The sequence below is a fragment of the Balaenoptera musculus genome, chromosome 16 (assembly GCF_009873245.2).
Source record: "Balaenoptera musculus isolate JJ_BM4_2016_0621 chromosome 16, mBalMus1.pri.v3, whole genome shotgun sequence".
Classification (NCBI taxonomy): domain Eukaryota; kingdom Metazoa; phylum Chordata; class Mammalia; order Artiodactyla; family Balaenopteridae; genus Balaenoptera; species Balaenoptera musculus.
The window spans coordinates 82,844,093-82,871,471 of NC_045800.1; the positions used below are offsets into that span (position 1 = coordinate 82,844,093).

The 27,379-nt window shown below is 44.1% G+C and overlaps 1 protein-coding gene across 8 annotated transcripts in view; it reads right to left on the bottom strand.

Moving 5' to 3' along the window:
- Positions 1-27,379, bottom strand: part of DISC1 (DISC1 scaffold protein) — a 353,386-nt gene that overhangs the window by 212,346 nt on the left and 113,661 nt on the right. For all 8 annotated transcript variants that reach the window (XR_005016896.1, XR_005016897.1, XR_005016895.1 and 5 more), the window contains exons 5-6: positions 22,818-22,947; positions 14,168-14,394 (exon numbers count right to left, since the gene is read on the bottom strand). Coding sequence is in view for 5 of the 8 variants with exons in the window: in XM_036829396.1 (XP_036685291.1) it covers positions 14,168-14,394; positions 22,818-22,947 (357 nt within the window). In the remaining 3 variants the exon portion in view is untranslated. The remainder of the gene's footprint in view (positions 1-14,167; positions 14,395-22,817; positions 22,948-27,379) is intronic.

Genomic DNA, 27,379 nt, shown 5'->3' on the forward strand with positions numbered 1-27,379 from the left:
CTGCCTGGTCCTCCTTAATCCTGGGGTGAAGCATCCCCAGGGTCAAAGGTACATACCCACCCAGAGCTAGTCCAAGCAGCCAAGACCAGAAGTGCCTTCCCAAAGAGCTGTGAGCCTGCTTCCTGCCGGGGCCTCTTCTCAAGGCGTTGCTCCCAAGGGCGAGCCACACTGCAGTGGTCAAGCACTGGCTACCTGGAAGGGGTGGACAGTTCTTGGACATGCAGGCCAGGGGTCCCATCACGGTGCAGGACAGACCCCCAGAATGGGAAGACAAGTCAGGAGTTCCACTGCTCTGGGCCGCGATGTCAGGGGGCCTGGAGGACTCCTCTGTGTTCATGTCCTAGAGAAACCGCCCATGTGCTCTTCCTCCATTTGTTACGCTTGTTCCCACCCCCGGGAAGCCAGCCTCCACTGCCCTCAGCACCAGCCTCGGCCATCAGCATTAAACCCACAGCCAGGATGCCAACCACATACCCACCCCGAAGACAAGCCTCTGGAGGACAAACTCTGTTGCTACTCTTGCCCAGCCTTTGATGCAAAAGAATATTAACGGCACACAGAGAATTCCACTACCACCCTGCTCACTTTCTACAGAACTTCTCACCTGCAAAGCGAGGAAGTTGGAGCAGGTTATTTCTGAGAACGTTCCCAGTCCTACCATCCAATATTCCTTGACTGTTCTACCATTCAAGATTCTTTTGCTAAGGTTATGTTATTTGTAGACATCCGGAAAATCTAAAAAACACACAGGTCATGTAAAAAAATGCCAGACAACATTAGTGACAGAGGCAGAAATATAGGCCATTTTTACTAAGCAAGACACGATTCTTTCAGCCCTCAGAACAGAATTGTGCAGAAAGTCTGCTGTCTGCTGGCCATTGCCCATCCGTCTTCCTGCCTGTGTATACCTGGCCGTGTGCTGAAGTCCCATTTTAGCAAAAAGCTACAGGAGGAGGAATGTCAGTTTCATCTCCAGTCTTCTCCCTGTCTCCTGTCCCCATCCCCAGTTCCATCCCCTGTGCCTTGTTTAGTAAAAATAAGTTTAAGAAAGAGAGATTGTTACTGAAGCAAACTAGAAACAACATAAAGGGCAAAATGACAGCTGCCCTGGCATACGCGCTACTTGGGTCTCAAATTAAAATACATACACATACACAGGAATCCTTGACATTAACAACATTGCCAATTATTGCTCAGGCCTCTAACCTTCTGTCAGGGGCAAATGGTTAAGAAAATGACAGCAAAAAACAGCTCTAGGAAATGCAGGATTTTATCTGTTTGGCTTTTTCCTTCCTTCGACCCTTCTCTCCTCACAGCTGATAATGTCACATGTCACCAGTGGGACATAGATGGGGCACAGACAACAGAAATGCCAAGAACTCCTCCAAGCTTCAGATGGTCTCATAAAGGCACGATGGGACACACGTAGTCATCAGAGGCAAGCCATTCTCTGTGGCTGTAAATGCTATCAAGCTGGCCATCTGAGACGTTTACTCTCGGGAAAGGCTGCATGCAGTGGAGAGAGATTTGTACCAAGGGCTGACACCCCTGTGGGCCGTCTTTGTCACCTTGGGTACAGCACGGAATCTCTGTGCAGTTCAGTAGTGGGGACGGAAGCCACACACAGGACAGACCGATTCATGCTCGTCAAACAGCTAGCTCATGTTTTGGGGACCTTGGGCGGAATGAAGTATAGAAACATTTTTTAATAAATCATTTCTACAAATAGCCATACCTATATTAGACTAATAAACATTTCTGAGTAATCTGACAAACATCAGCCCATGGATTTTTAACTAATATATTGGATGTTTTCCTCTCTGGCCCAAGCTGGGGAGATTAAATGAAAGAACCAAAGCAAAATTGGCCAGAGAAATACTTGGACTTTTAGCCTTTTGATTCTTCCTCTGAATCTGGATCACATTAGCGACTCATATCCTTACAGAATATTTCTCCGAATTTCAGGGATCCTGGGTCTCAACTTTAACGAGGATACTTCACTCCGCTGCTTTTGAGTCTTTGTGGTAAAGTCCAAATTCTCCAACTGACTCAGCAAACCGACACTGAGATGTCACATGTGATTAGGTCATAAACTCTTTTTAATAAAATACATCTATGTAGCTCATATAAGCACTCCTAGAAGGGATAGCTGAAAGAGAGAGATTAAACGCAAGGATTTCCAATTTCTTAAAAAAGACTTCCTGGGGTCAAGGTGTGACATGAAGATACAGCAGAGGAAAGAGCCCGAATACTGAATTTACTGAATTTGCAGAATTTCCCAAATTAGCTGAGAGGAATAAAATAGTGCACACAGGCATGCGTGCATGCGCGCACACACACACACACACACACACACACCCTGGTCCCAGGCCATCTCTTGTCAATTCCCATCTCCACTGAGAAACTCTGCCCGACTTTACAGAGTCACAGCTTGCATCTAAGTCCAGTTCCATCAAGAATCACAGCTTTATTTTGAACTGATGAATCTGGTATTTGGCTTATCCAAATATTCCAAGTGTTAATTCAACCAGCTCTTTCTCACCTCCTCTCAAACAATTTTATTCCAAACTGAAACTATAATGCATAGGCCAAAAACATTTTGACTTACAGACAGTTGTCTGAAATAGCTTTTAGCTGTCCAATAAATAAAAAATAACAGGAGTCAAAAATAGAGAACAGCCTTATGTTTAGATCATAACTACTCTCCTTTCTACTCCTTCCTCCCAAGTTGTTTAAAGATAACTTTTTACATACAATCAGAAAATAAAATACTGACCTCTTATTTTCTGAAGACTGGTAACCAAGATGGCGCCAGATTTTCAACTATTGTCATAACCCAAATGTATTTAAACATTCAAAAAGATTTCAATTCTTGGGCCTCTAGAGCTTTTCTCCACACAACTCCTGTTGAGTTCAATCCTTCAAACACTACAATTTGATCCAGGGGGAATACGATCCTGCCTCTGGGTTTATTCTGTTAAGGGATCCAAAGGTAACATCAGATTTCCATTTCAATCACTGCCCCCCCTAATTCTGACTACTTAATAACTAATATCCCATCTTTCCCAGGGTTTTAAAAAGAAATGCTTGCATTTCCATTAAATCCTAATTTTTTTTAATGTATGTTGTTTCTTCTACATTTCTAAACATGTATACTTTCCATAATTCTGAAGTTTACCCAAAAGGTTTTACTTTCTGCTTTGTGTCCATTGTGATTTTCTGAGTCATCTTTAATTACCTGCTAAGGACAAGCATATTCACATAAAGCTGCAGACACAGTTTAAACCTTAACGTTTCTCTCAGGTTCTTTCAAAATCCGCTTACAAAGCAAAACATCAGTCAGATTCCTGAAACTGGGCAATACTATAAATTTCATTTCCTATTTTAGTTTCAGTGGGTAAGTTAAAGATTTACACATTTTATTGGATAAAGTCTGCCAAAATAGACTGCTGACGAACAAAATGAATAAACAGCAAGAAAAAACATCCAGTTGACTAAACAAGTAACTGAATAAGGAATCAAACACCAATATCAGTACCGCTCAAAGAGGAAGCTGAGGAAATTTGCCCAAAAGGATGTACAGGGTGGTTATGATAGTGGCGGCCAGGATGAGCACAGTTACAAAAACGACCCTCACATATAAGGCACAGGGCCCCCCCTGCACAGATCTAAAGGAAACCTAGAGGTTTTGGTTTGGGTCCTCCCCAGCAGCACAGGGCAGATCAATCAGCCCTTTAGCAGCTTGGAAAAGATGTGCTAATGACTGACTGAAGTCCCAGCCAGCAATGAGCAGGCGTTCCCAACCCGGGGGTATTCACTATAGTCACTGGGAAAGGGTCTCTCTGAGCAAAACTGAATTACTTCTGCTGGAAGAGCTTAAAACCTTCGGCTCAAGGTCTGAACAACAGTTTAGTTTGGTGTATTCCTTTACCATCTGAAAAGTTAAAGCAGGGACTAAAAACATATGACCTGCAGACAGGAAAACACTCTTGGGATATGTCAGGAATAAGAAAATTTGGTGAAAGGGAATAGAGGATTGTAGAAGACACCCAGACTACACAGAAATTAAGCGCAGGACAGTTCTCAAGTTGACAAAAATGAAAAATAAAAATTGAAATCGACCAGAAGAAAAGCTCTTAAAATAGGCCGCATGCCTTCATGTAGGCCGAGAGCTAACCCAGAGTCACAGCGCTAGGAGAACCAGCTACAGTCATTTCAATCTTTGAGAATCCATGAGGCCCCAGTTGAAAATAATTTATCAGATACCTAAGTTATAAAAGAGGAGTGCATGAGTCTACATATTACAAGCTTCCCAAATGAACTACCTAAATAATAATAATGATAAATGTTGTAAATTCCTTGAAGAAAATAAAGCACAGGGAATTTGTAAAATATTAAAATGCAATATTTAAAAATATATAGCCATTTTTCACCCTCCTTTGTTCTATGTTTGATTTAAATCTTAATAAATTTACTCCAGCACAAAATAAAGGTTTTTTTTAAAATCTGTAACTAAGATGAGACTCCTGCTTTGAATTCCTCAAATACACCCAACAAAAAACAAAAGTCAGGGTCCTGTTTTTGGGGTGAGTGGCATCTGGACCCGCCCAGATAGGTAGTAGTTTCAAGTCTCTTCCTTCTTTTCCAACCCTTTCCATCTTTTCCAAGTTGTGCCTCGATTAATATTTCCCATTGCCTGTGACAATGACTTTCCAAAGAAAATGGGAGGACACAATGGTGAGTACCCAATTTTGAACAGCGGCCGCAGGGCGATTTCAGCTCTATCCGTGTCTAGTGCCTTCTCGTCATTAGCAATGACTCATTAGAAAAGAAAGAACCTGAGCACCACAGGGGGATGGTCATGGGCTGCCCAGGGAAGGTTGCAGGGGAACTTACTTGGGGGCTAGGAGGAACAGAATTACTGGGTTTTTAAAAAGTAGTTTATTTTAACCTATTTCAAAAAATCTGAAAGTGCAAAGTGTTCTATTGATAAATGCGGAAGGGACCTCCAGCATCACCTAGTTCACACCTTCATTTATAAGCAAGACTTCCTGTTCCTCTGGCACTGGCTGGTCCTCTCCTCTGGCAGTTCCTCTTCTGCTCTCCTGTCTTTGGAACTGCCACCCACCTCCTTGACCCGAGCCAGTTGCCTGGTGGTCTCCCAGGGTTGCCTGTGTTTAGAGACCCGTTTGCTCCGATCCCTTTCAGGGGCCACCAGGTGATCCGTGAGGCATAGAGAGAACTTACTGGCCTGGAATGGCAGTGTTCTCTTTTGCTTGGACCCATGACCCATGCTCTGCCCAGCTGCACACCTTTCCATTGCTTGCATGGGCACTTGGCTCCAAGCCCCACTCTCTCCCAGGCCATCCATGTTAACCTTTTCTCTCCCTGCCTCATTTCCAAAAGTGGTCAAAGAACGTCAGGACACTACTGCTGTGTGAATTTGGACCCTCAGCAGCCTCCTCCACAAAATATATTGCAAAAGGATACAAAATTAATGCACAGAAATCTCTTGCATTCCTATACACTAATGACGAAAAATCTGAAAGAGAAATTAAGGAAACACTCCCCTTTATCATTGCAACAAAAAGAATAAAATACCTAGGAATAAACCTACCTGAGGAGACAAAAGACCTGTATGCAGAAAACTATAAGATACTGATGAAACAAATTAAAGACGATACAAACAGATGGAGAGATATACCATGCTCTTGGATTGGAAGAATCAACATTGTGAAAATGACTATACTACCCAAAGCAATCTACAGATTCAATGCAATCCCTATCAAACTACCAATGGCATTTTTCACAGAACTAGAACAAAAAATTGCACAATTTGTATGGAAACACAAAAGACCCCAAATAGCCAAAGCAATCTTGAGAAAGAACAGAGCTGGAGGAATCAGGCTCTCTGACTTCAGACTATACTACAAAGCTACAGTAATCAAGGCAGTATGGTACTGGCACAAAAACAGAAACACAGATCAATGGAACAGGATAGAAATCCCAGAGACAAACCCACGCACATATGGTCACCTTATCTTTGATAAAGGAGGCAAGAATATACAATGGAGAAAAGACAGCCTCTTCAATAAGTAGTGCTGGGAAAACTGGACAGCTACATGTAAAAGAATGAAATTAGAACACTCCCTAACACCATGCACAAAAATAAACTCAAAATGGATTAAAGACCTAAAGGTAAGGCCAGACACTATAAAACTCTTAGAGGAAAACATAGGCAGAACACTCTATGACATAAGTCACAGCAAGATCCTTTTGACCCACCTCCTAGAGAAATGGAAATAATAACAAAAATAAACAAATGGGACCTAATGAGACTTAAAAGCTTTTGCACAGCAAAGGAAACCATAAACAGAACGAAAAGACAACCCTCAGAATGGGAGAAAATATTTGCAAATGAAGCAACAGACAAAGGATTAATCTCCAAAATATACAAGCAGCTCATGTAGCTCAATATCAAAAAAACAAACAACCCAATCCAAAATGGGCAGGAGACCTAAATAGACATTTCTCCAAAGAAGATATACAGATTGCCAACAAACACATAAAAGGATGCTCAACATCACTAATCATTAGAGAAATGCAAATCAAAACTCCAATTAGGTATCACCTCACACTGGTCAGAATGGCCATCATCAAAATATCTACCAACAATAAATGCTGGAGAGGGTGTGGAGAAAAGGGAACCCTCTGCACTGTTGGTGGGAATGTAAATTGATAGTCACTATGGAGAACAATATGGAGGTTCCTTAAAAAACTAAAAATAGAACTACCATATGACCCAGCAATCCCACTACTGGGCATATATCCTGAGAAAACCATAATTCAAAAAGAGACATGTACCACAATGTTCATTGCAGCACTATTTACAATAGCCAGGACATGGAAGCAACGTAAGTGTCCATCAACAGATGAATGGATAAAGAAGATGTGGCACATATATACAATGGAATATTACTCAGCCATAAAAAGAAACGAAATTGAGTTATTTGTAGTGAGGTGGATAGACCTAGAGACTGTCATATAGACTGAAGTAAGTCAGAGAGAGAAAAACAAATACTGTATGCTAACACATATATATAGAATCTAAAAAAAAAAAAAAGGTTCTGAAGAAACTAGGGGCAGGACAGGAGTAAAGACGCAGACATAGAGAATGGACTTGAGGACAAGGGGAGGGGGAAGGGTAAGCTGGGACGAAGTGAGAGAGTGGCGTTGACATATATACACTACCAAATGTAAAATAGCTAGCTAGGGGGAAGCAGCTGCATAGCACAGGGAGATCAGCTCGGTGCTCTGTGACCACCTAGAGGGGTGGGATAGGGAGGGTGGGAGGGAGAAGCAAGAGGGAGGGGATATGAGGATATAAGTATACGTATAGCTGATTCACTTTTTTATACAGCAGAAACTAACACACCATTGTAAAGCAATTATACTCCAATAAAGATGTTTAAAAAAATATATTGCAAAAACCAATATATTGCCCAATATACCTTACAGGGTTGTGAGCAAAAATGAGCGTTTTGTAAACAATGGTGACATTTAAATTAATGTATTATTATTATTACCAATCAAAATAAGAAAGACGACATGATAAATATGAGAGTTGTCCCGAACACTGAGGATGCCGTCTCATCAAGGAAGCCTTCCTGCAAGAAACGTCAGTCTCACGCTCCTTATACACTCCAAACTCACTGCATTGACTCTCTGGGCAAAGATCTGTCTGCCTCAGTAATTCCTGGGAAAAGCAAGGTATCTGCTTTAAAAATAAAGAAAGGTCAGAATCTCATCTAGCACTTTCAGCAACACAAAGTGGTCCTTCTCCTCCAGATGAGCCCTCACGCTCTCGGTCTCATCAAGCCACTGTTCTTGACAAACCAACCAGGTGAAGAAGGACAAAGGCAGAGAAGGAAGAAAAGCAAAGACCAGAAGTAGAGACTGAAGAACACAATCACAGCAAGTGGAGAAGCAGCTTGGAGACCACGGGCATTTCTTCGGAAGTCTCTAAATGGTCCCAGTTTGGCACCATCCCCCTGGCACATCGCTGGGACACACACAGCTGTCCCCCTGCTCACGCCCACTGAGGATCTGCCTCGCTCCTCCCGGGTCCCGGAGTCTGTTTTCCGATTCAGGCCTTGCTGTTTCACTGTGTCTTTTCACTCTAATAAGATACGTATCTGAGGGGAAAGTGGGACTATTGATTTTTTTTCCAGTCAGTTGTGAACTGCTGAATTTCATTATTTTAAATCTCACTGGAAAAGAGCCGTGACATCAGCCTGGTTGCTGATCGTGGGCTGAGGGCAGGTGTTGTGGGGAGGCCAGAGCACCTCCAAGAGTCGGCCAGCCTCGCCCGGGGGCCCTGAGCGGTTAAGCAACGGGGGCCAGGGAGCAGGCCCGGCTCTCCACCACCACCCTCCTCCCGCTCAGATGCGCCCACCGAGGTCCGGCCAGCCTGGCCGTAACCACGGCTTCAGTTTGTGCCAATGGCTTGTAAAAAGATGTGACATGTTTCTTCCAAATGTACAACGAGAGACAATTCATCCATGAGCTGCCACAACACATTTCAGGCAAAGCATGAAAAATTCCAGGAGCTGAGGAATGAACTCAACCACAGACTAATACAAACCAGCCAAGCGTCTCTAAAGAATGTTGGAAAGTATCGTCCGCAGCCCTCACTCAGCTCTGTCGTTGCTACTCTGATTACTCCTACCTGGCTTTACGGTCAGCCAGGGTCACAGCTGGCCCTGTCCCCACTGATGTTCAAGGCACTCAGACCAACAAGAGGGGCAGAGCTGATGGCCCTCGAGGCAGATGAGCTGCACATCACGACCCTCCTCTACTTATAGAGATAAACAGACGGGGGCTTCCCTGGTGGCGCAGTGGTTGGGAATCCGCCTGCCAATGCAGGGGACATGGGTTCGAGCCCTGGTCTGGGAAGATCCCACGTGCCGCGGAGCAGCTAAGCCCGTGCGCCACAACTACTGAGCCTGCACGTCTGGAGCCTGTGCTCCGCAACGGGAGAGGCCGCGACAGTGAGAGGCCCGCGCACCGCGATGAAGAGTGGCCCCCGCTCACCGCAACTGGAGAAAGCCCTCACACAGAAACGAAGATCCAACACAGCCATAAATAAATAAATAAATAAATAAATTTAAAAAAAAAAAAAGAAATAAACAGACGGACACTCACACCCCGAATGCAGGCACGCCATCCAGGAAAACCCCAGAAACGGTCACTTCCTTCCTCCCTGTGTCCCCATCCTTCCCCTCCCCCACCACACACCCCAATCCCACTCCAGAGAGGGCGAAGGATGGGTTTCCGTAGGGGAGGATCGGGCTCACTAGAGAAACCCGTCCTTCTGGACCCCTCCCATCAGAGGAAGACTTGCAGGAGGAAACAAGAAGTTTCTTCCAAAGCTGAGGGATTGGAATCCCAGGGATGAAGGAATGTCCAACTAACGTACAACGTACATCTTTTGAGTGGCTTCTGTCTTTCACACGTCCCTGCCCTGTAAGCTTCCATATTGCAGAGTTCCTGATATCCAGGTACTTAAGAAAGTTCTCCTCCTGTTCATTGGAAGACAACCATTCTCTCTGGCTCTATCAAAAGGCAGCTCTGATGTCTGGGAAGGCAGCTCTTTCATTCCATCCTGCTAAGACATTTGATGCAAAACACAGATGTCAGAAAATTCAAACTGCTGCTTTGATTTCTATTAAAATATCCAAATGAAAAGCCGTCGGTTCTCTGGTCCCCAGCAGGTGCCCTTCTACTTCCCGTCCTTCTTGAACAGCAGCAGCCCAAGGATTGCCCACAAGCTACAGTCCGAAAGGAAGGTGCCCACACAAGCAGTCTCCACCAGTGAGTCACTCACAGACGCCAAGTGTCCTTAGGAAGCTCCTTCTCAAGCGCAATGTGTGGCTTATCCAGGGAAAGCAGCATAGCCTCCCCATTGAACTTGAACACTGTGGAAGCAGTCAGAATCAGCTCTTCCCCAGACAGCACCATGAGTTTCTAGCTGGCTTCTGTGAAAAGTCTTCATAGATGTTGATAAGGATAGGATGTCGAATGGTCTGCTTCTCCAGGTTTCTGTAACCTCTCTTCATAAGACCAAGATTTTCCTACTTCACAATTTGTCTGGATCTCTTCATCTGGCCTGAGAAGAAACTACAGTGGACCCTTGAACAACACAGGTCTGAACTGCAAGAATCCACTTATATGCAGATATTTTTCAATAGTAAATACTACACGGTCAGCGGTTGGTTGAATCCCGGTATGCAAAGGAACCACGGATCCAGAGCGCCAGCTTTGAATTACACGGGGATTAATCCCCACATTATTCAGGGGTCCACTGTACTCTCACAACAAACAAAGACGGCTATTGATGCAGATAAGATGCATTCTTCTAGCTGGGGCACCTATGGGATATGGTTCTAAAAGATAACCAATCCCTCATAGCAAAAACTATGATACAATTACTTAAGATGCTAGGCCAAGCAATCTCTGATCTGTTGGCCAATAAAACCACATCGGCTTCTTTCAAATGCTCCATGTCTAGGAGTGAGTACCACAGCCTGTCCGCTTGGCAAAAGCGTGTCTTCCTTCTTATGGAAAGCACACATAACAATGATGGTTTTTCCATTTGATATCTATGGCGGGAAACAGCACGATGCCTCCTCACTCCCCAGGTGGAAGAGAGGAAGCTGACCAGACAAAACCTGCACCTGCGAGGTGCCCCCTGCACCACCAAGTAAATAAAGGAGATGCCAAGGGTCAGGGTCCCCCAGATGACGAGGATGCCTCAGGGCGGTCCCTCTCCAGCAACATGAAACCCCACTGAGTGCCGGCGGTGCTCTCACAGCGGAGGTCCTCAGCACAGGTGGAAGGTCACACCGTGAACTAGCCATTGAATTGCCCGTGTTGCTTTCTGTCTTTAAGCACTCTGGGATTTTCCCTCCCACCCTTGCCACGCAACCCTTAGTCCTTCTATTCCGAAGACTCCCTCCTACACTGGGCCCTCGTGGGTTCAGGTCACTGAGATGCCCAGATGTTCCTGCAGGCGGATCAGCACAAAAAGTGAGAGCCGGCTCCTGACCTGAACTCTGCAACCTCCGTGGGCACAGGTGGATTCGGGGATGATGGGTCCTCCCCAAGGAGCCCCCAGACGGCACTGCAGCACGTTCGAGAGCCATCCTTACATCGGATTTCCCTAACAGCGTCATAGAATCAGATTGCCACAAACCTTGAAAGGTCTTTCAAGAGTCTGTTCAGTTGATTAGAGCACTGGATGACTCGGCAAAAGTCACACCTTTATTTCGTCTGCATCTCCTCCTGATGAAAAGGCAGGCTGGAGCACATGGGCAGAATAACAGACTAGAAATGGTAAGATCTGAGTTCAGGGGCCCAGCTCCATCAGCTACCACACTCTGGAGCTCTTTCTTTTAGGCTAAGAGATCTCTAAGTGGAAACTATCTAAGTTACGTCTCTTACTAGCTGCGTCCCCAGGAAATTTTCTGAGTTCTTATTTCCTCAACTGTTAAATGAGAATAACAAGAACAGCCTGCCCACCACGCTGGGCTGCTCTGCATGCCGTGAGCTAGCAAGTGAGAAAGCAGGCGCCCTGCCACCTGTGTGTCTCTGTATGGGGACAGGGCACACCTGCAGGAATGCTGCCCGGGAGTTCAGCTCAAAACACAGAGGCTCTGACGTACTGCAGTGGGTGCCAAGCTAGGCACGTTCGTCCCCTCAGAGCTTGTGCGAGCGGCGAGAGGAGTGAGGCCAACCTCTGCGCTGCTCAAAGCGAAAGGAGAAATAAGTAGGACACGTCTGGATGGCGGGACCAAAACAGGCTCGCTTTAAGCTTCATGCATAAATGTGTGCTTTTATAAGCATAAAAATAAGTGTACATGTATATTTCATCTTATATATTACACATATTCCATATATACATCTGTCTAATATAATGCATACATCACATGTATAATTACATGATACGTAATGTGTAATATCGTGTGTGTGCATGTGTGTATGTGTGTGCATGTGTGTGTGCATCTGTGTATGTGTGTGCATGTGTGTATATGTGTGTGCATTTGTATGTGTGTATGCATTTGTGTGTGTTCATCTGTGTGTGTGCATGTGTGTTTATATGTGTGTGTGTGCATTTGTATATGTGTATGCATTTGTATATGTGTATGTGTGTATATGTGTATATGTGTGTGCATCTGTGTGTGCATCTGTGTATGTGTGTGCATGTGTGTGTATGTGTGTGTGCATTTGTATGTGTGTATGTGTGTGCATTTGTGTGTGTTCATCTGTGTGTGCATGTGTGTGTATGTGTGTGTGCATTTGTATGTGTATGCATTTGTATATGTGTATATGTGTGTGCATGTGTGTATGTGTGTGTATATGTGTATGTGTGTGCATGTGTGTATGTGTGCATGTGTATGTGTGTGCACGTGTGTATGTGTGTGCATGTGTGTGTTCATCTGTGTATGTGTGTGCATGTGTGTGTATGTGTGTGCATTTGTATATGTGTGTATGTTTGTGCATTTGTATATGTGTGCATGTGTGTATGTGTGTATATGTGTATGTGTGTGCATGTGTGTACGTGTGCATATGTATGTGTGTGCATGTGTATGTGCATGTGTGTATGTGTGTGCATCTGTGTGTGTAGCATGACTTCCATAGGAGGGACAAGGGAAGCAAGAGTAGGAAAGATCCCCAGAGGCCAAGGCTATACCGTAAGGACACAGGTGAAAGTGAAGGAGAAAGAGCGCAGGCCGACTTGATGGTGAGTTTCCTTTGGCTGAAATCTGGCAACAACGCACATCTCTTCCCCTTCTCCACGGGCATGAGCCCGGGGTTAGAGTTCTGCAGCGAAATATCAGGGCTGGGAGGGGAGGGGAGGACACCGTGAGCAGCTCCCTGCACAAGCATCCAGCTTCGATGGGCTGGATGGGGGGTGGTACATGTGTGAGAGGGGACAGCTACTCGCTAAATAGTCTAAAACACACTTGGAAGGCAGTTAGAAGGCTTCAGAAGACTGAAATCCCCGTGATAAAAACGACAGGCAGTAAGCATGGTAAAGCACTTGCTGCCACCCAGGCACCGTTATAGGAGCTTTATATGTATTAACTCAGTGCATCCTCAGAATAGCCCATCCCTCCCCCAATAATAAGTGGTTCCAGCTAATAAGCGGTTGAGTGAGGTAATCAGATGGTAGAGTCCATATTCTCAACCGCTACAGGGGGTGACGTTTTCTTAAGTATTTTCTGCAGCATGATAACCAGGCAGAACTTTCATCCCCCTCACTGCTCTACACCCGCCGCACCTGCAGGTCTCACCACATCTGCGTGTTCATCCAGGCACGGCTCACTTTCTGTCTAACATGAGTAAGGGTGGGTTCTGTCTTTCGCCATAATAAGGTTACGACCTCCCCAAAGGCAAGAGGTCCATGTGTATCTCTTGGGTCTCCCATGACGCAGAACACAAGGAAGGTTCTCCCTCTATAGCAAGTGGATAAGAAACTAGGCTTTGACGTAATGAACAGGAATTTAAGTATCAGTTTTGCCTCTTATTAATTGGGACTTTGGGCAAATTATTTGACCTTCTTAAACTCTCTTGTCCTCCTCTGTGAAATGGGTATAATAATAGAAGCAACTCATAGAGTAAAGCTTAGCACAGTGCCTGGCACGTAGTAAGACTCAGTAAATATTAGTACCGTGAATAATAACTCATTCTTTCAGGCCATTGATTGAGTCTCCTCTCTACCAGATCCCCAGCCTCTCCTGTCCCCAGCTGACCATCCTCAGCAAAGGCTGGCATCCAAATCTCCAACCACTTGAGCTCCAGTAGATCTCAAAAGGGCAGGAAGGCACCCCTGGGGCGTTTGGAAATGGGAAAGGTCCATACCAGAATGGAGAGGAATAGTGGTATTTAGTGGGTTGGGGAGCCAGGGTGTAAAATATCCTGCAATGCGCAGGACTGCCCCACACCATGAAGAATTTTGCCAGTCAAAATATCAACAGTGCTTACCTTGAAAAAACAAAGCACTGCTTGGAAAAGAATTTATATATGCGGGACAGCAGACAAAATCAATCCCATAAACAGATCAACGAGATGAGCGATCCAAAATCAGTTAGGAAATCACCAGTACCTCCTGATGGTTTCAGGTGGCTCTGCACGGACGGGAATCTGCTCGGCCAAGGCCAGGGTGTCCTGCAAGGTCTTGCTGAGCTCCTGCAGCTCGCCCAGGGACAGCCCTCCCACGAGGTCGCAGCCCTGCCATGGGAGGACCCACTCCTGCTCTTCTATTTCCCTTCTCAGCTGTTGATCTTTTGCGTCCAGCACAGACATCCTGGCTTGGAGGGCTTCGATTTCTTTCTGTAGAGAATAGAGAGAGCAGATTTTGTAAATTCACCCTGCTCGTGGCAGCATGCGCTGCTGAGAATGAGTCCTTTCCATGAGAGTCCGCCATATGCATGAGAGCCATGAAGTTGCCCTTTTGAAGCAGGCAGATTTTTGGAGGTTTGTTGAACTGGAAAAATCATGCCAGCTTTGTATTTCTGATTAGTTGGCATAAGGAGAAACATTCCCTCCCAAGCATGAAATAACTCTGGGTGGCGAGCCAAGAATTTAACTTGGAAGAAGCCAGCAAATATATAAACGACTTACTTCATTTCAGGTGACAGAGCTAGAACACAGGGCAGCAAACTTCATGGACCTGAGACACCAGTAAGCAGGTAACACGACCCACAGACCAAAAAAGAAAAGCAAACGAGGCTTGGCTGGTCTGTCCCCAAACATGCAAATTTACCATGTAGAGAAAGATTAGAAATCATATCCTCTTAAGTCTACAGGATTGCGAGAACAATGAGATACCGCAGATAGCACTCTGCTGTCTAGGTTCATAAAAATAGTAAATAAATTTAACTTCCACTAATACAACAAACCAAAATCCAAAGAATCGAGTATTGTCCAATCTTGAGGTCAATGGATAAAACAAGCAGCAGGTAACTGAATGCCCTCTGTGCATACAGTGTTATGGCAGCTAATCATCTCACTGACCATAGGATTCTGAATCTAAAAGGAGACTCTTTTAACTAACATACTCCCATGTTCCATGCACTGGTTTCCAGCTGATAAGAGCATAGCTCTAACCCTGGCTGTCCCCCCATCTCTCAACCACGTCCTCTCAGCCTCAAGGTACAGATCACCCACAGCTCTGCCCACTGACCCCTCTTCCAGTAGGGGAGGAAGGACACACAGTAGGAGGTACTGAAGATCCACCCAAGACACCCTAAGAAAACAATAGCGTGTATCCCACTGGTCCAAGATTATGGTATTACTGACACTGTCTCCCATCTCACCTCCCTACTTCCAAGCTTTGAATTCCCATCCCCTATTCTTTTCTTTTCTGTTTGTTTGTTTGTGGTTTTTTAAACTGTGGTAAAATACAGGTAACATAAAATGTACCATCTTAACCATTTTTAAGTGTAATTCAGTAGAATTAAGTATATTCATATCGTTGTGCAACCATCACCACCATCCGTCTCCAGAGCTCTTTGCATCCCACAAAACTGAAACTCTGTCCCCATTAAACAGTGACCCCGCCATTCCCGCTGCCCCCAGGCTTGGTGGTCATCATTCTGCTTTCTGTCTCTAGAATCTAACTCTTCTGGGGACCTCGTATACGTGGAATCATACAATATTTGTCTTTCTGAGGCTAGCTCATTTCACTTAGTATAATGTCCTCCAGTTTCATCCATGCTGTAGCACGTTTCAGAATTTTCTTCCTTTTAAAGGCTGAATGATACTGCATGGTATGCATACACCACATTTTGTTTACCCATTCATCTGTCGATGGACCCTTGGGTTGCTTCCACCTTTTGACTGTTGTGAATAATGCTGCTATGGAGATGTTTCTGATGCTCTGCTTTCAGTTCTTTTGGGGTTTATACCCAGAAGAGAAATTGCTGAATCACATGGTAATTTTACTTTTAATTTTTTAAAGAACCACCATCCTGTTTTCCACAGTGGCCCTCCACCCTGTTCTCACACAGATGTCAAAGTGACTCTTTAAATTGTGGTCAATTACATAACTTCACTGCTTAAAAACCCCCCATGGCTCCCATTCCAGTCAGAGAAGAGCCCAAGACCTCACAAGGCCCTGCAAAGGCCCTCTCATCACTGACCTTCTCCTCTGCTGTTCTCCGCAATCCTGGCCTCCTGGCTGCCCTTTGAACGCATGGGGCACACTCCCACTGCAGCCTTCGAGTGACTGTTCCCTCCATGGGGAACGCTCTTACTGGAGATTTCTGCAAGGCCCCCACCTCTTCCATCAAGCGTTCGCTTCAATCTCCCTTCTCAGTGAGTAGACTCCCCTACCCCGACACTCTGGTCCATGCACTGTAGCTCTTACCACCCTACGACATTCTAGGCATAGAATTTAGGCTTTTATTACACTTGCCATTTCTTGTCTATCTCCCCACTCCCACCCCCACTAGGACATAAACTCCACAAGAACCCTGAACATCACAAACAGTACCTGGCATGTCGTAGGCACTCAAAAATTCCTGCTGAATAAATGAATATCCACCTTCCCCCAGAGTTCTGCCACGAATGCTCCCTCCAAACACTAAGTATGTTCTGTACGTCATCAGGAATAGGGGAGACCTTCAACTGGTGAAAATTGTTCAGAACCAAAAACCAGACTTCATATTTTCAGCTACCCGAACCTTGCAATGATGCCCACTGAATATGAAAGTACCAGTTTCTCATCCACCAGAGGGCAGACCACAGAAGCAAGAAGAACTACAATCCTGCAGCCTATGTAATGAAAACCACATTCACAGAAAGATAAACAGAATGAAAAGGCAGAGGACTACGTATCAGATGAAGGAACAAGATAAAACCCCAGAAAAACAACGAAATGAAGTGGAGATAGGCAACCTTCCAGAAAAAGAATTCAGAATAATGATAGTGAACATGATCCAGGACCTCGGAAAAAGAATGGAGGCAAAGATCAAGAAGATGCAAGAAATGTTTAACAAAGACCTAGAAGAATGAAAGAACAAATACCTAGAAGAATTAAAGAACAAACAAACAGAGATGAACAATATAATAACTGAAATGAAAAATACACTAGAAGGAATCAATAGGAGAATAATTGAGGCAGAAGAACGGATAAGTGACCTGGAAGACAGAATGGTGGAATTCACTGCTGCGGAACAGAATAAAGAAAAAACAATGAAAAGAAATGAAGACAGCCTAAGAGACCTCTGGGACAACATGAAATGCATCAACATTCGCATTACAGGGGTCCCAGAAGGAGAAGAGAGAGAGAAAGGACCCAAGAAAATATTTGAAGAGATTATAGTCAAAAACTTCCCTAACATGGGAAAGGAAATAGCCACCCAAGTCCAGGAAGCACAGAGAGTCCCAGGCAGGATAAACTCAAGGAGAAACACAGCAAGACACATAATATTCAAATTGACAAAAATTAAAGACAAAGAAAAATTATTAAAAGCAACAAGGGAAAAAGGACAAATAACATACAAGGGAACTCCCATAAGGTTAACAGCTGATTTCTCAGCAGAAACTCTACAAGCCAGAAGGGAGTGGCACGATATATTTAAAGTGATGAAAGGGAAGAACCTACAACCAAGATTACTCTACCCAGCAAGGATCTCATTCAGATTCGACAGAGAAATCAAAAGCTTTATAGACAAGCAAAAGCTAAGAGAATTCAGCACCACCAAACCAGCTCTACAGCAAATGATAAAGGAAATTCTCTAAGTGCAAAACACAAGAGAAGAAAAGAACCTACAAAAACAAACCCAAAACAATTAAGAAAATGATAATAGGAACATACATATCAATAATTACCTTAAATGTGAATGGATTAAATGCTCCAACCAAAAGACACAGGCTCGCTGAATGGATACAAAAACAAGACCCATATATATGCTGTCTACAAGAGACCCACTTCAGACCTAGGGACACATACAGACTTAAAGTGAGGGGATGGAAAAAGATATTCCATACAAATGGAAATCAAAAGAAAGCTGGAGTAGCAATACTCATATCAGATAAAATAGACTTTAAAATAAAGAATGTTACAAGAGACAAGGAAGGACACTATGTAATGATCGAGGGATCAATCCAAGAAGATATAACAATTATAAATATATATGCACCCAACATAGGAGCACCTCAATACATAAGGCAAATGCTAACAGCTATAAAAACAGCAAATCAACAGTAACACAATAATAGTGGGGGACTTTAACACCTCACTTACACCAATGGACGGATCATCAAGACAGAAAATTAATAAGGAAACACAAGCTTTAAATGACACAATAGACCAGACAGATTTAATTGATATTTATAAGACATTCCATCTGAAAACAGCATTACACTTTCTTCTCAAGGGTACACAGAACATTCTCCAGGTTAGCTCACATCTTGGGTCACAAATCAAGCCTTGGTAAATTTAAGAAAACTGAAATCATATCAAGCATCTTTTCCAACCACAATGCTATGAGATTAGGAACCATTTACAGGGGGAAAAAAACCCGTAAAAAACACAAACACATGGAGGCTAAACAATAAGTTACTAAATAACCAAGAGATCACTGAAGAAATCAAAGAGGAAATTAAAAAATACCTAGAGACAAATGACGAGAACATCTTGATCCAAAACCTATGGGATGCAGCAAAAGCAGTTCTAAGAGGGAAGTTTAGAGCAATACAATCCTACATCAAGAAACAAGAAAAATCTCAAACAATCTAACCTTACACCTGAAGGAACTAGAGAAAGAAGAACAAACAAAACCCAAAGTTAGTAGAAGGAAAGAAATCATAAAGATCAGAGCAGAAATAAATGAAATAGAAACAAAGAAAACAATAGCAAAGATCAATAAAACTAAAAGCTGGTTCTTTGAGAAGATAAACAAAATTGATAAACCTTTAGCCAGACTCATCAAGAAAAAGAGGGAGAGGACTCAAATCAATAGAATCAGAAATGAAAAAGGAGAAGTTACAACAGACACCACAGAAATACAAAGCATCCTAAGAGACTACTACAAGCAACTCTTTGCCAATAAAATGGACAACCTGGAAAAACTGGACAAATTCTTAGACAGGTATACCTTCCAAGACTGAACCAGGAAGAAATAGAAAATATGAACAGACCAATCACAAGTAATGTAATTGAAACTGTGATTAAAAATCTTCCCAAAAAAACATAGGCAGAACACTCTATGACATAAATCACAGCAAGACCCTTTTTGACCCACCTCCTAAAGAAATGGAAATAAAAACCAAAATAAACAAATGGGACCTAATGAAACTTAAAAGCTTTTGCACAGCAAAGGAAACCATAAACAAGATGAAGACAACCCTCAGAATGGGAGAAAATATTTGCAAATGAAGCAATAGACAAAGGATTAATCTCCAAAATTTACAAGCAGCTCATGCATCTCAATATCAAAAGAACAAACAACCCAACCCAAAAATGGGCAGGAGACCTAAATAGACATTTCTCCAAAGAAGATACACAGATTGCCAACAAACACACAAAAGGATGCTCAACATCACTAATCATTAGAGAAATGCAAATCAAAACTACAATGAGGTACCACCTCACACCGGTCAGAATGGCCATCATCAAAATATCTACCAACAATAAATGCTGGAGAGGGTGTGGAGAAAAGGGAACCCTCTTGCACTGTTGGTGAGAATGTAAATCGATACAGCCACTATGGAGAACAGTATGGAGGTTCCTTAAAAAACTAAAAATAGAACTACCATATGACCCAGCAACCCCACTACTGGGCATATACCCTGAGAAAACCATAACTCAAAAAGAGTCACGTACCACAATGTTCATTGCAGCTCTATTTACAATAGCCAGGACATGGAAGCAACCTAAGTGTCCATCGACAGATGAATGGATAAAGAAGATGTGGCACATATATACAATGGAATATTACTCAGCCATAAAAAGAAACGAAATTGAGCTATTTGTAGTGAGGAGGATAGACCTAGAGACTGTCATACAGAGTGAAGTAAGTCGGAAAGAGAAAAACAAATACCGTATGCTAACACATATATATGGAATAAAAAATAAAATGATTCTGAAGAACCTAGGGGCAGGACAGGAATAAAGACACAGATGTAGAGAATGGACTTGAGGACACGGGGAGGGGGAAGGGTAAGCTGGGACGAAGTGAGAGAGTGGCATGGACATATATACACTACCAAATGTAAAACCGATAGCTAGTGGGAAGCAGCCGCATAGCACAGGGAGATCAGCTCGGTGCTTTGTGACCACCTAGAGGGGTGGGATAGGGAGGGTGGGAGGGAGATGCAAGAGGGACGAGATATGGGGATATATGTATATGTATAGCTGATTCACTTTGTTATAAAGCAGAAACTAACACACCATTGTAAAGCAATTACACTCCAATAAAGATGTTAAAAAAAAAATCTACCAACAAAGAAAAGTCCAGGACCAGACGGCTTCGCAGGTGAATTCTATCAAACATTTAGAGAAGAGCTAACACCCATCCTTCTCAAACTCTTCCAAAAAATTGCAGAGGAAGGAACAGTCCCAAACGAATTCTACAAGGCCACCATCACCCTGATGCCAAAGCCAGACAAAGATACTACAAAAAAAGAAAATTACAGACCAATATCACTGGTGAATATAGATGCAAAAATCCTCAACAAAATACTAGCAAACAGAATCCAACAACACATTAAAAGGATCATACACCACGATCAAGTGGGATTTATCCCAGGGATGCCAGGATTCTTTGATATACGCAAATCAGTAAGTGTGATACAGCATGTTAACAAATTGAGGAATAAAAACCATATAATCATCTCAATCGATGCAGAAAAAGCTTTTGACAAAATTCAACACCTATTTACGATAAAAACTCTCCAGAACTGGGCATAGAGGGAACTTACCTCAACATAATAAAGGCCATATATGACAAACCCACAGCCAACATCGTTCTCAGTGCTGAAAAACTGAAAGCATTTCCTCTAAGATCAGGAACAAGACAAGGATGTCCACTCTTGCCACTGTTATTCAACATAGTTTTGGAAGTCCTAGCCATGGCAATCAGAGAGGAAAAAGAAATAAAAGGAATACAAATTGGAAAAGAAGAAGTAAAACTGTCACTGTTTGCAGATGACATGATACTATACATAGAGAATCCTAAAGATGCCACCAGAAAACTACTAGAGCTCATCAATGAATTTGGTAAAGTTGCAGGATACAAAATTAATACACAGAAATCTCTTGCATTCCTATACACTAACAATGAAAGATCAGAAAGAGAAATTGAGGAAACAATCCCATTCACCATTGCAACAAAAAGAATAAAATACCTAGGAATAAACCTACCTAAGGAGGTAAAAGACCTGTACACGGAAAACTATAAGACACTGATGAAAGAAATCAAAGATGACACAGACGGAGAGACATACCATGTTCTTGGATTGGAAGAACCAATATTGTGAAAATGACTATACTACCCAAAGCAATCTACAGATTCAATGCAATCCCTACCAAACTACCAATGGCATTTTTTACAGAACTAGAACAAAAAATCTTAAAGTTTGTATGGAAACACAAGAGACCCTGAATAGCCAAAGCAATCTTGAGGGAAAAAAACGGAGATGAAGGAATCAGACTCCCTGACTTCAGACTACACTACAAAACTACGGTAATCAAAACAATATGGCACTGGCACAAAAACAGAAATATAGATCAATGGAACAGGATAGAAAGCCCAGAGATAAACCCACGCACCTATGGTCAACTAATCTATGACAAAGGGGCCAAGGATATACAATGGAGAAAAGACAGTCTCTTCAATTAACAAAAAAAAAAGTGCCAGTTTATTGGAGAATATTTTCAAATAGAGACAATGTTTGCTTCCCTTTCCCACCTTGCTGTTGTATGGACTTGGATGGCAAACTCAGATAATAAGAACACTCTGCATGAGGTGGGGGCAGCGGGAGGGCTTCCAGTAACATGTCTGAGCCCCATTAACTTGTCTAAGGTCATTCAGCTGTTCAGCTCTTGGACTCAGTGTTAAAGCCCTCTGCTCTTTCCAGAAGTCAATGCTCCCCTTTCCTGCCTCAAAGCCTCCAGGCTCAGGCAGGTGTGGACAGAGCTTCAGGGCTCCTTGTCTCTGGGGGACACTGTCGACTTCCAGAGCTCCTGGTTGCCTCCTGGCTGGAACTCAGGGCTGCACCAAGATTTCTAGCCCCTGATGATTCTCGGCCAACTTGCATCCACTGCTCTGGGCCAACCTGGAGCTCCCACGATACCCCAGTCATTCCCAGTCTTTCCCAGTCCTGCCCACCTTGCCCAGTCTGCACTTACAGCTCTGCCTCCTGACAGGTGCTACTCACAGCCCCACCTGACAGCAATTTCCATGAAGCATTGCCACAGCTCAGATTTTTTTTCTGCCTTCTGAAAGAACCTTCTACAGGGCAAAATGAGAAGAGGTGACAAACTGGCCTGGCAGACAAGGAAAGTATATTCAACAGGAAATGAGGAATAGCAAAAACACCGCCACACACACCGCCAAGCTTTCAACCCTTCATTTGTAATGAGACTCCCAACAGGCCCCCTAGTCACCACCCTCCACCTTGTGCTTCCAGGTGGGACAGCCAACGCTCTAATTGCTGCACTCAAGCAAAGACCCACTTTGCTGCCTTTGGCTCAAATGGATAAGAAAAATGCTGTCTTATTTCTTGAAGATTCTTCACCTGCTTACCTGTAACTGCTGCTTTTCTTGGAGGAGCCAGTCTCGCCTGGTGATGGACACAAGCAGGTTGTCCTGAGCGGTGGGTTCCAACATCTTCGGCTCCGTTCTGAGCTGGGCTTGGGTGTCGTCACTGCCAGCTCTTAAAACAAAACATACATATTGGTACAGATATGGATGAGCTGAAATCCTCAGATCTACAAGAACGTTAATGGAAAGAAGGTCCACAAAGTGGCCCCCAGCGGCTCTCATCCTTAGGAGGGTCATAGGGATGAGGTCCCTAATGTAAGTTTTTGTTTTAATGACAATCTGTCGGGGCTTTGGCTGTTTCCCAGAGCCACCTTGCTTAATTGGACTGGGCACCGTCCAGCACCATAGCTATGCGTGTGGCTATCTGCGCTGAAAGTGTAAAATACACACCAGATTTTAAAGACTTAGTATGAAACAAAGAGAGCAAAATAGCTCATTAATGATATTTGCATTCATTACCTGTTGGGATGACAATGTTTTTGATATACTGGGTTAATTAAGTATACTTTAAAAATTAATTTTATTTGTTTTTTTCTTACTTTTCAAAAATGTGGCTACTAGAGCATTTAAAATCATGTATGTGGTTTGCATTATACATCATTGGACAGCTCTGCCTGGACCATCCAGAGCAAAATTCCAGGGCTGATCTTGGCTGTGGAGATGACAAAGAGGGTTGACTGATGCTTGGGTCAGAGATTCTCAGAAAAGGTTTGCAAAAAGACTGTCAAAAACCACTAAAAATCTGTTTGGCTCTTTCTCCCATGCTCGCAAGAGGTGGCATATTTGGTTGAAGCAACGCTGGTGAAGATGTGGCCCAGGCTGCCGCCTTATGTTGGTAAGTTGCCGTTGCAGGATCCTTGCAGGTGTTTCTCATCAAAGGATGACAAATCAATTTATAAGCAGTTACAGCAGTAAACAAGACTTGTCCCCTGCGCAGAGCAGAGGCAATGGATAAACTAAGGCCACGGACAAACGCTCCCCCCAGGGCTCAGACTTACTCACTGCAGGAGTGGAAAGGTAGAAGCCACGCTCCCACTTCCTACATCTTAACGCGGCCCTTACGTTAACAAGGGGGCCTACCAAGCACCACAGTGAAACAGTCCTAATATTCTTAGAAACAATGATAGAAAACGTGTCACCTCAGCTTTTCTAAGTTAGAAAACAGTGGCCACAGAAAAGGGAGCCTTGCTTGCATTTCTGGGCCAGACACAGATTCAGACTCAATAATCTCGAAAGCTGCTTACTTAATATAACATACCACGCAATTTAGAAGCTTATTTTAAGACTTGTTACTCTCTGTTTTGTGTGCATAAAAGCAAATCACAAGAGTAGTAGTAATAAAAAAATTTAACTGGTAATAACAAAATAATACGGTATAATTGAGAATTTACTGTACGCCGGGTGTTATCAGTGTTGCCAACGAAGAAACAGAGCATCAGGGAGATCTGAGCAACTTGCTCTGGTGTAACCAAGGAGGACCCTATGGGGCCTTCCCAGAGCAAGACTCCCCCTCCAGGTCCCCCGCCTGCCTTTCGTCTGTAGAAAAACTTTAGTCAAAGAATAAATTTAACTGGAGAAAAGAAAATGCAGAAAGAAAGGAAACTTTCAAGCAAGACAAAATAATAATGGTTTAGCCATTAAACAAAGAAGTCAAAAACCTTTTGTTCCTCCTCAAGGGCTATAGATAACATTCTGAGCCATGTCCTTTGAGCTGTTTGGCAGATACTGAAACCCTCACCAGGCAGAAGAAGTTAACTGTATGTTGCTCACAAGCATGCAGACCCCAGACCGGTTGGAACCAGAAGGTTGATGATGTCGACTCCCAGTTACCTCACCACCAACCAATCAGAAGAAGGTCCACGAGCTGATCACACACCCCACAACCCCCCTCCCTCACCCCGTCTTTATAAACCTTTCCCTAAAAACCATCAGGGAGTTTGGGCCTTTTGAGCACTAGCTGCCTGGACTCCTTGCTTGGTGCCTGCAATAAACACTGCACTTCCCTTCACCAGCACCAGGTGTCAGTAGACTGGCTTTCCTGGGTGTGGGCAAGCAGACCCAAGTCTGGCTCCGTAACACTGGGTCACACAGAGCGCAAGAAGCAGAGGTGACGAGTCCATCAAAGGGCCATCAGGCTGGTCGCCACTTTCCAGCCCTTCCCGGGACACCGTACACCAGTCAGGCTTCAGCAAGATTATAAACTCCTGTTTCTTCCTGGCTTCTAGCCACATGCCACCCACACCTGCTGGCTAAGTCCCCTTGCCCGTGATTCAACACAGTCAGCTGAGAGTGACAGCTTCAGGGAGGTAGACGACCACGGTTTGAGCCCTAACTCCACCTTTTTCTAGCTATGTGTCCTTGGACTTACCAAACCTCTCTGAACCTCACCTCCCTCGTTTTTAAAATGAGGATGATGGTGATGGTGACGCCTTCCCTATATGGCTCTAGATGACGGGGATCAAATGTATTCAACAGATGGCCACTGAGTGCCTACCCTGTGCAGGTCCCGCCCTCGGCCTGGGGCCATACGGGCACTCTGTCCTCGGGGAGCTGGGCCACTTCCCCCCCACCTCAACGTTGGCATCAGGAGACTGAACGTCCACTGGACACACCGTCCTTTGTCATGAAGAGTAAAGATGAGATGTTTCTGAGGACCTTTCCACGTATCAGAAGCGGGGGGGGGGGGGGGAGGTCCCTGGAAGGAAACCACCATCAGTTATTGTGGGAATGGAACCCACCTCCTCCCCTGGGCCCCCGAGTCTCAGCCTGGCCACCCAGCCTCTCGCTCTGGACGGCGAACCTCAGCCCATCTCGTGCTGCTGTCCCCAGGGCCCAGCACTGAGCAGGGCTTAGCAAATATTTACCGAGTGACTTCAGGAGTCCGTGGCCTAGAAAAATCCAGAAGCTGTTTATATTCAGCTTTCGATTGCATTAGATCATTTCTTCACACTAATTTATTTCCCAATTTGCTCTGCTTATGCAAATATTCAGAGTTTCCTGAATTTCCTAAATACATACCATCTGGGTCAGGATGGGAGTTAGTGAAGGGAATCAACACAGAATTGAAAATGAGCTGCAGGGAAACTACAGGTGGGTAGCTGGGAATTCTCCTTATTATCGTTAATCACATTCATTACTTAATCCATAAGAAAAGCCCCTGTGATTCACCGAAACTCCTCTCTGTGTCTCTCAGACTTTGACTCTGGGTAGAGAAGGCCATGCACAGATGGCTGAGTGGTGGCCCCAGGACAAAAGGCAGCTCAGGAATGAAGCCGGGGACCGGTTTCTATCTCAGCCCATCAGCCCTCAGAGCCACGCTCCCTCTGCCTCCTACAATGCTGTTCCCTTTATTTTAATAAACCCCAATGTGTAATCCCAAATGTCAGCGCAAATTAGCCTTGCTATAAACTAATCAGTATGGAAAACGAGCAAATCCCTCAGGGGCAAGAATTAAAAACACGTGGGTTGGAATGTTAGCACAGCACTCGGTGCCCACGGGGACTCGGGGTGTCTAGGACCACACTATCAGTCCCGGGTTTCATGCAGGCCCCCATCTGCCCAGTGCTGGAAGAATCCTGTCCTTTCTACTTTTGTCTTTTCCACCAATCACTTAAAGAAGGATAAAACCCATTTGTAAAATAAGATCCTACACCACTGAAAACAGTATAGATCCAAATTGCACAGGACAGCATATTGCATCCCAGGGATAACACGGACCACGTGACTTTTGTGAGTACAGAGTTCAGTAATATTGAGAAAATAATGAATCCCACCTAGGGGGAGGCGTTTCCTGAGAGTGTGCACCTGTGATGAACCCACCCGGCCACCTCCTCTCCAGCTGGCTCACTGGGCCCGGGGCCCTCCAGTGTGCTGCCTTTGCTTGGAGGACCGCCTTCGGGAACGTCTAGAGTGAGACAGGGCAGAAGGGAGCCCAGACATTCCACTGGCTGGGACATCCCATGCCAGAACGGCTCTTGGCAATCGCTGTGGTTTATACAGTTGTACATATAACACAGAGGGTACCTTTCCAGACAGGAATGATGGTCATCATGATGCCAGAAAAATTGCTATGTGGTGCCACTGCTGGAATCCTAGAGTCTTAATTGAGGAAAGAACCAAAACGGATGCTCTCATTTTCACAGTGAGGAAAACCACAGCTCAGATGACCACTTCCGGCAACAAGACTTGAGTAGGACCTTCTGAATACCTTCGCCAACTGCTGCTCTATATCGAGGACTATTCTATCAAATTTATGTCATCCGACGAATGTGTTTCCATCTCTCCCTCGTTGGGAAGATGGTGATAAGGAAGTGGTTTGGGCCAGTTACGCAATCAATGAAGTGTGCGTTAAATCTGGAAATAGCTTTCCTAGCCAACAAACCATGTCATAAATGACTGAGGCCACTCTGATGGCACAATCGAACATTGTAGATTTTCCAGGGACAATGTAGGTAACTTTACAGTTCTTCCTTATATATCTGATTTGGGTCTAAAAGTAAGGAGAGTGGAGTAAAAGTCATACACCTTAGAAAAGTGGACATCAT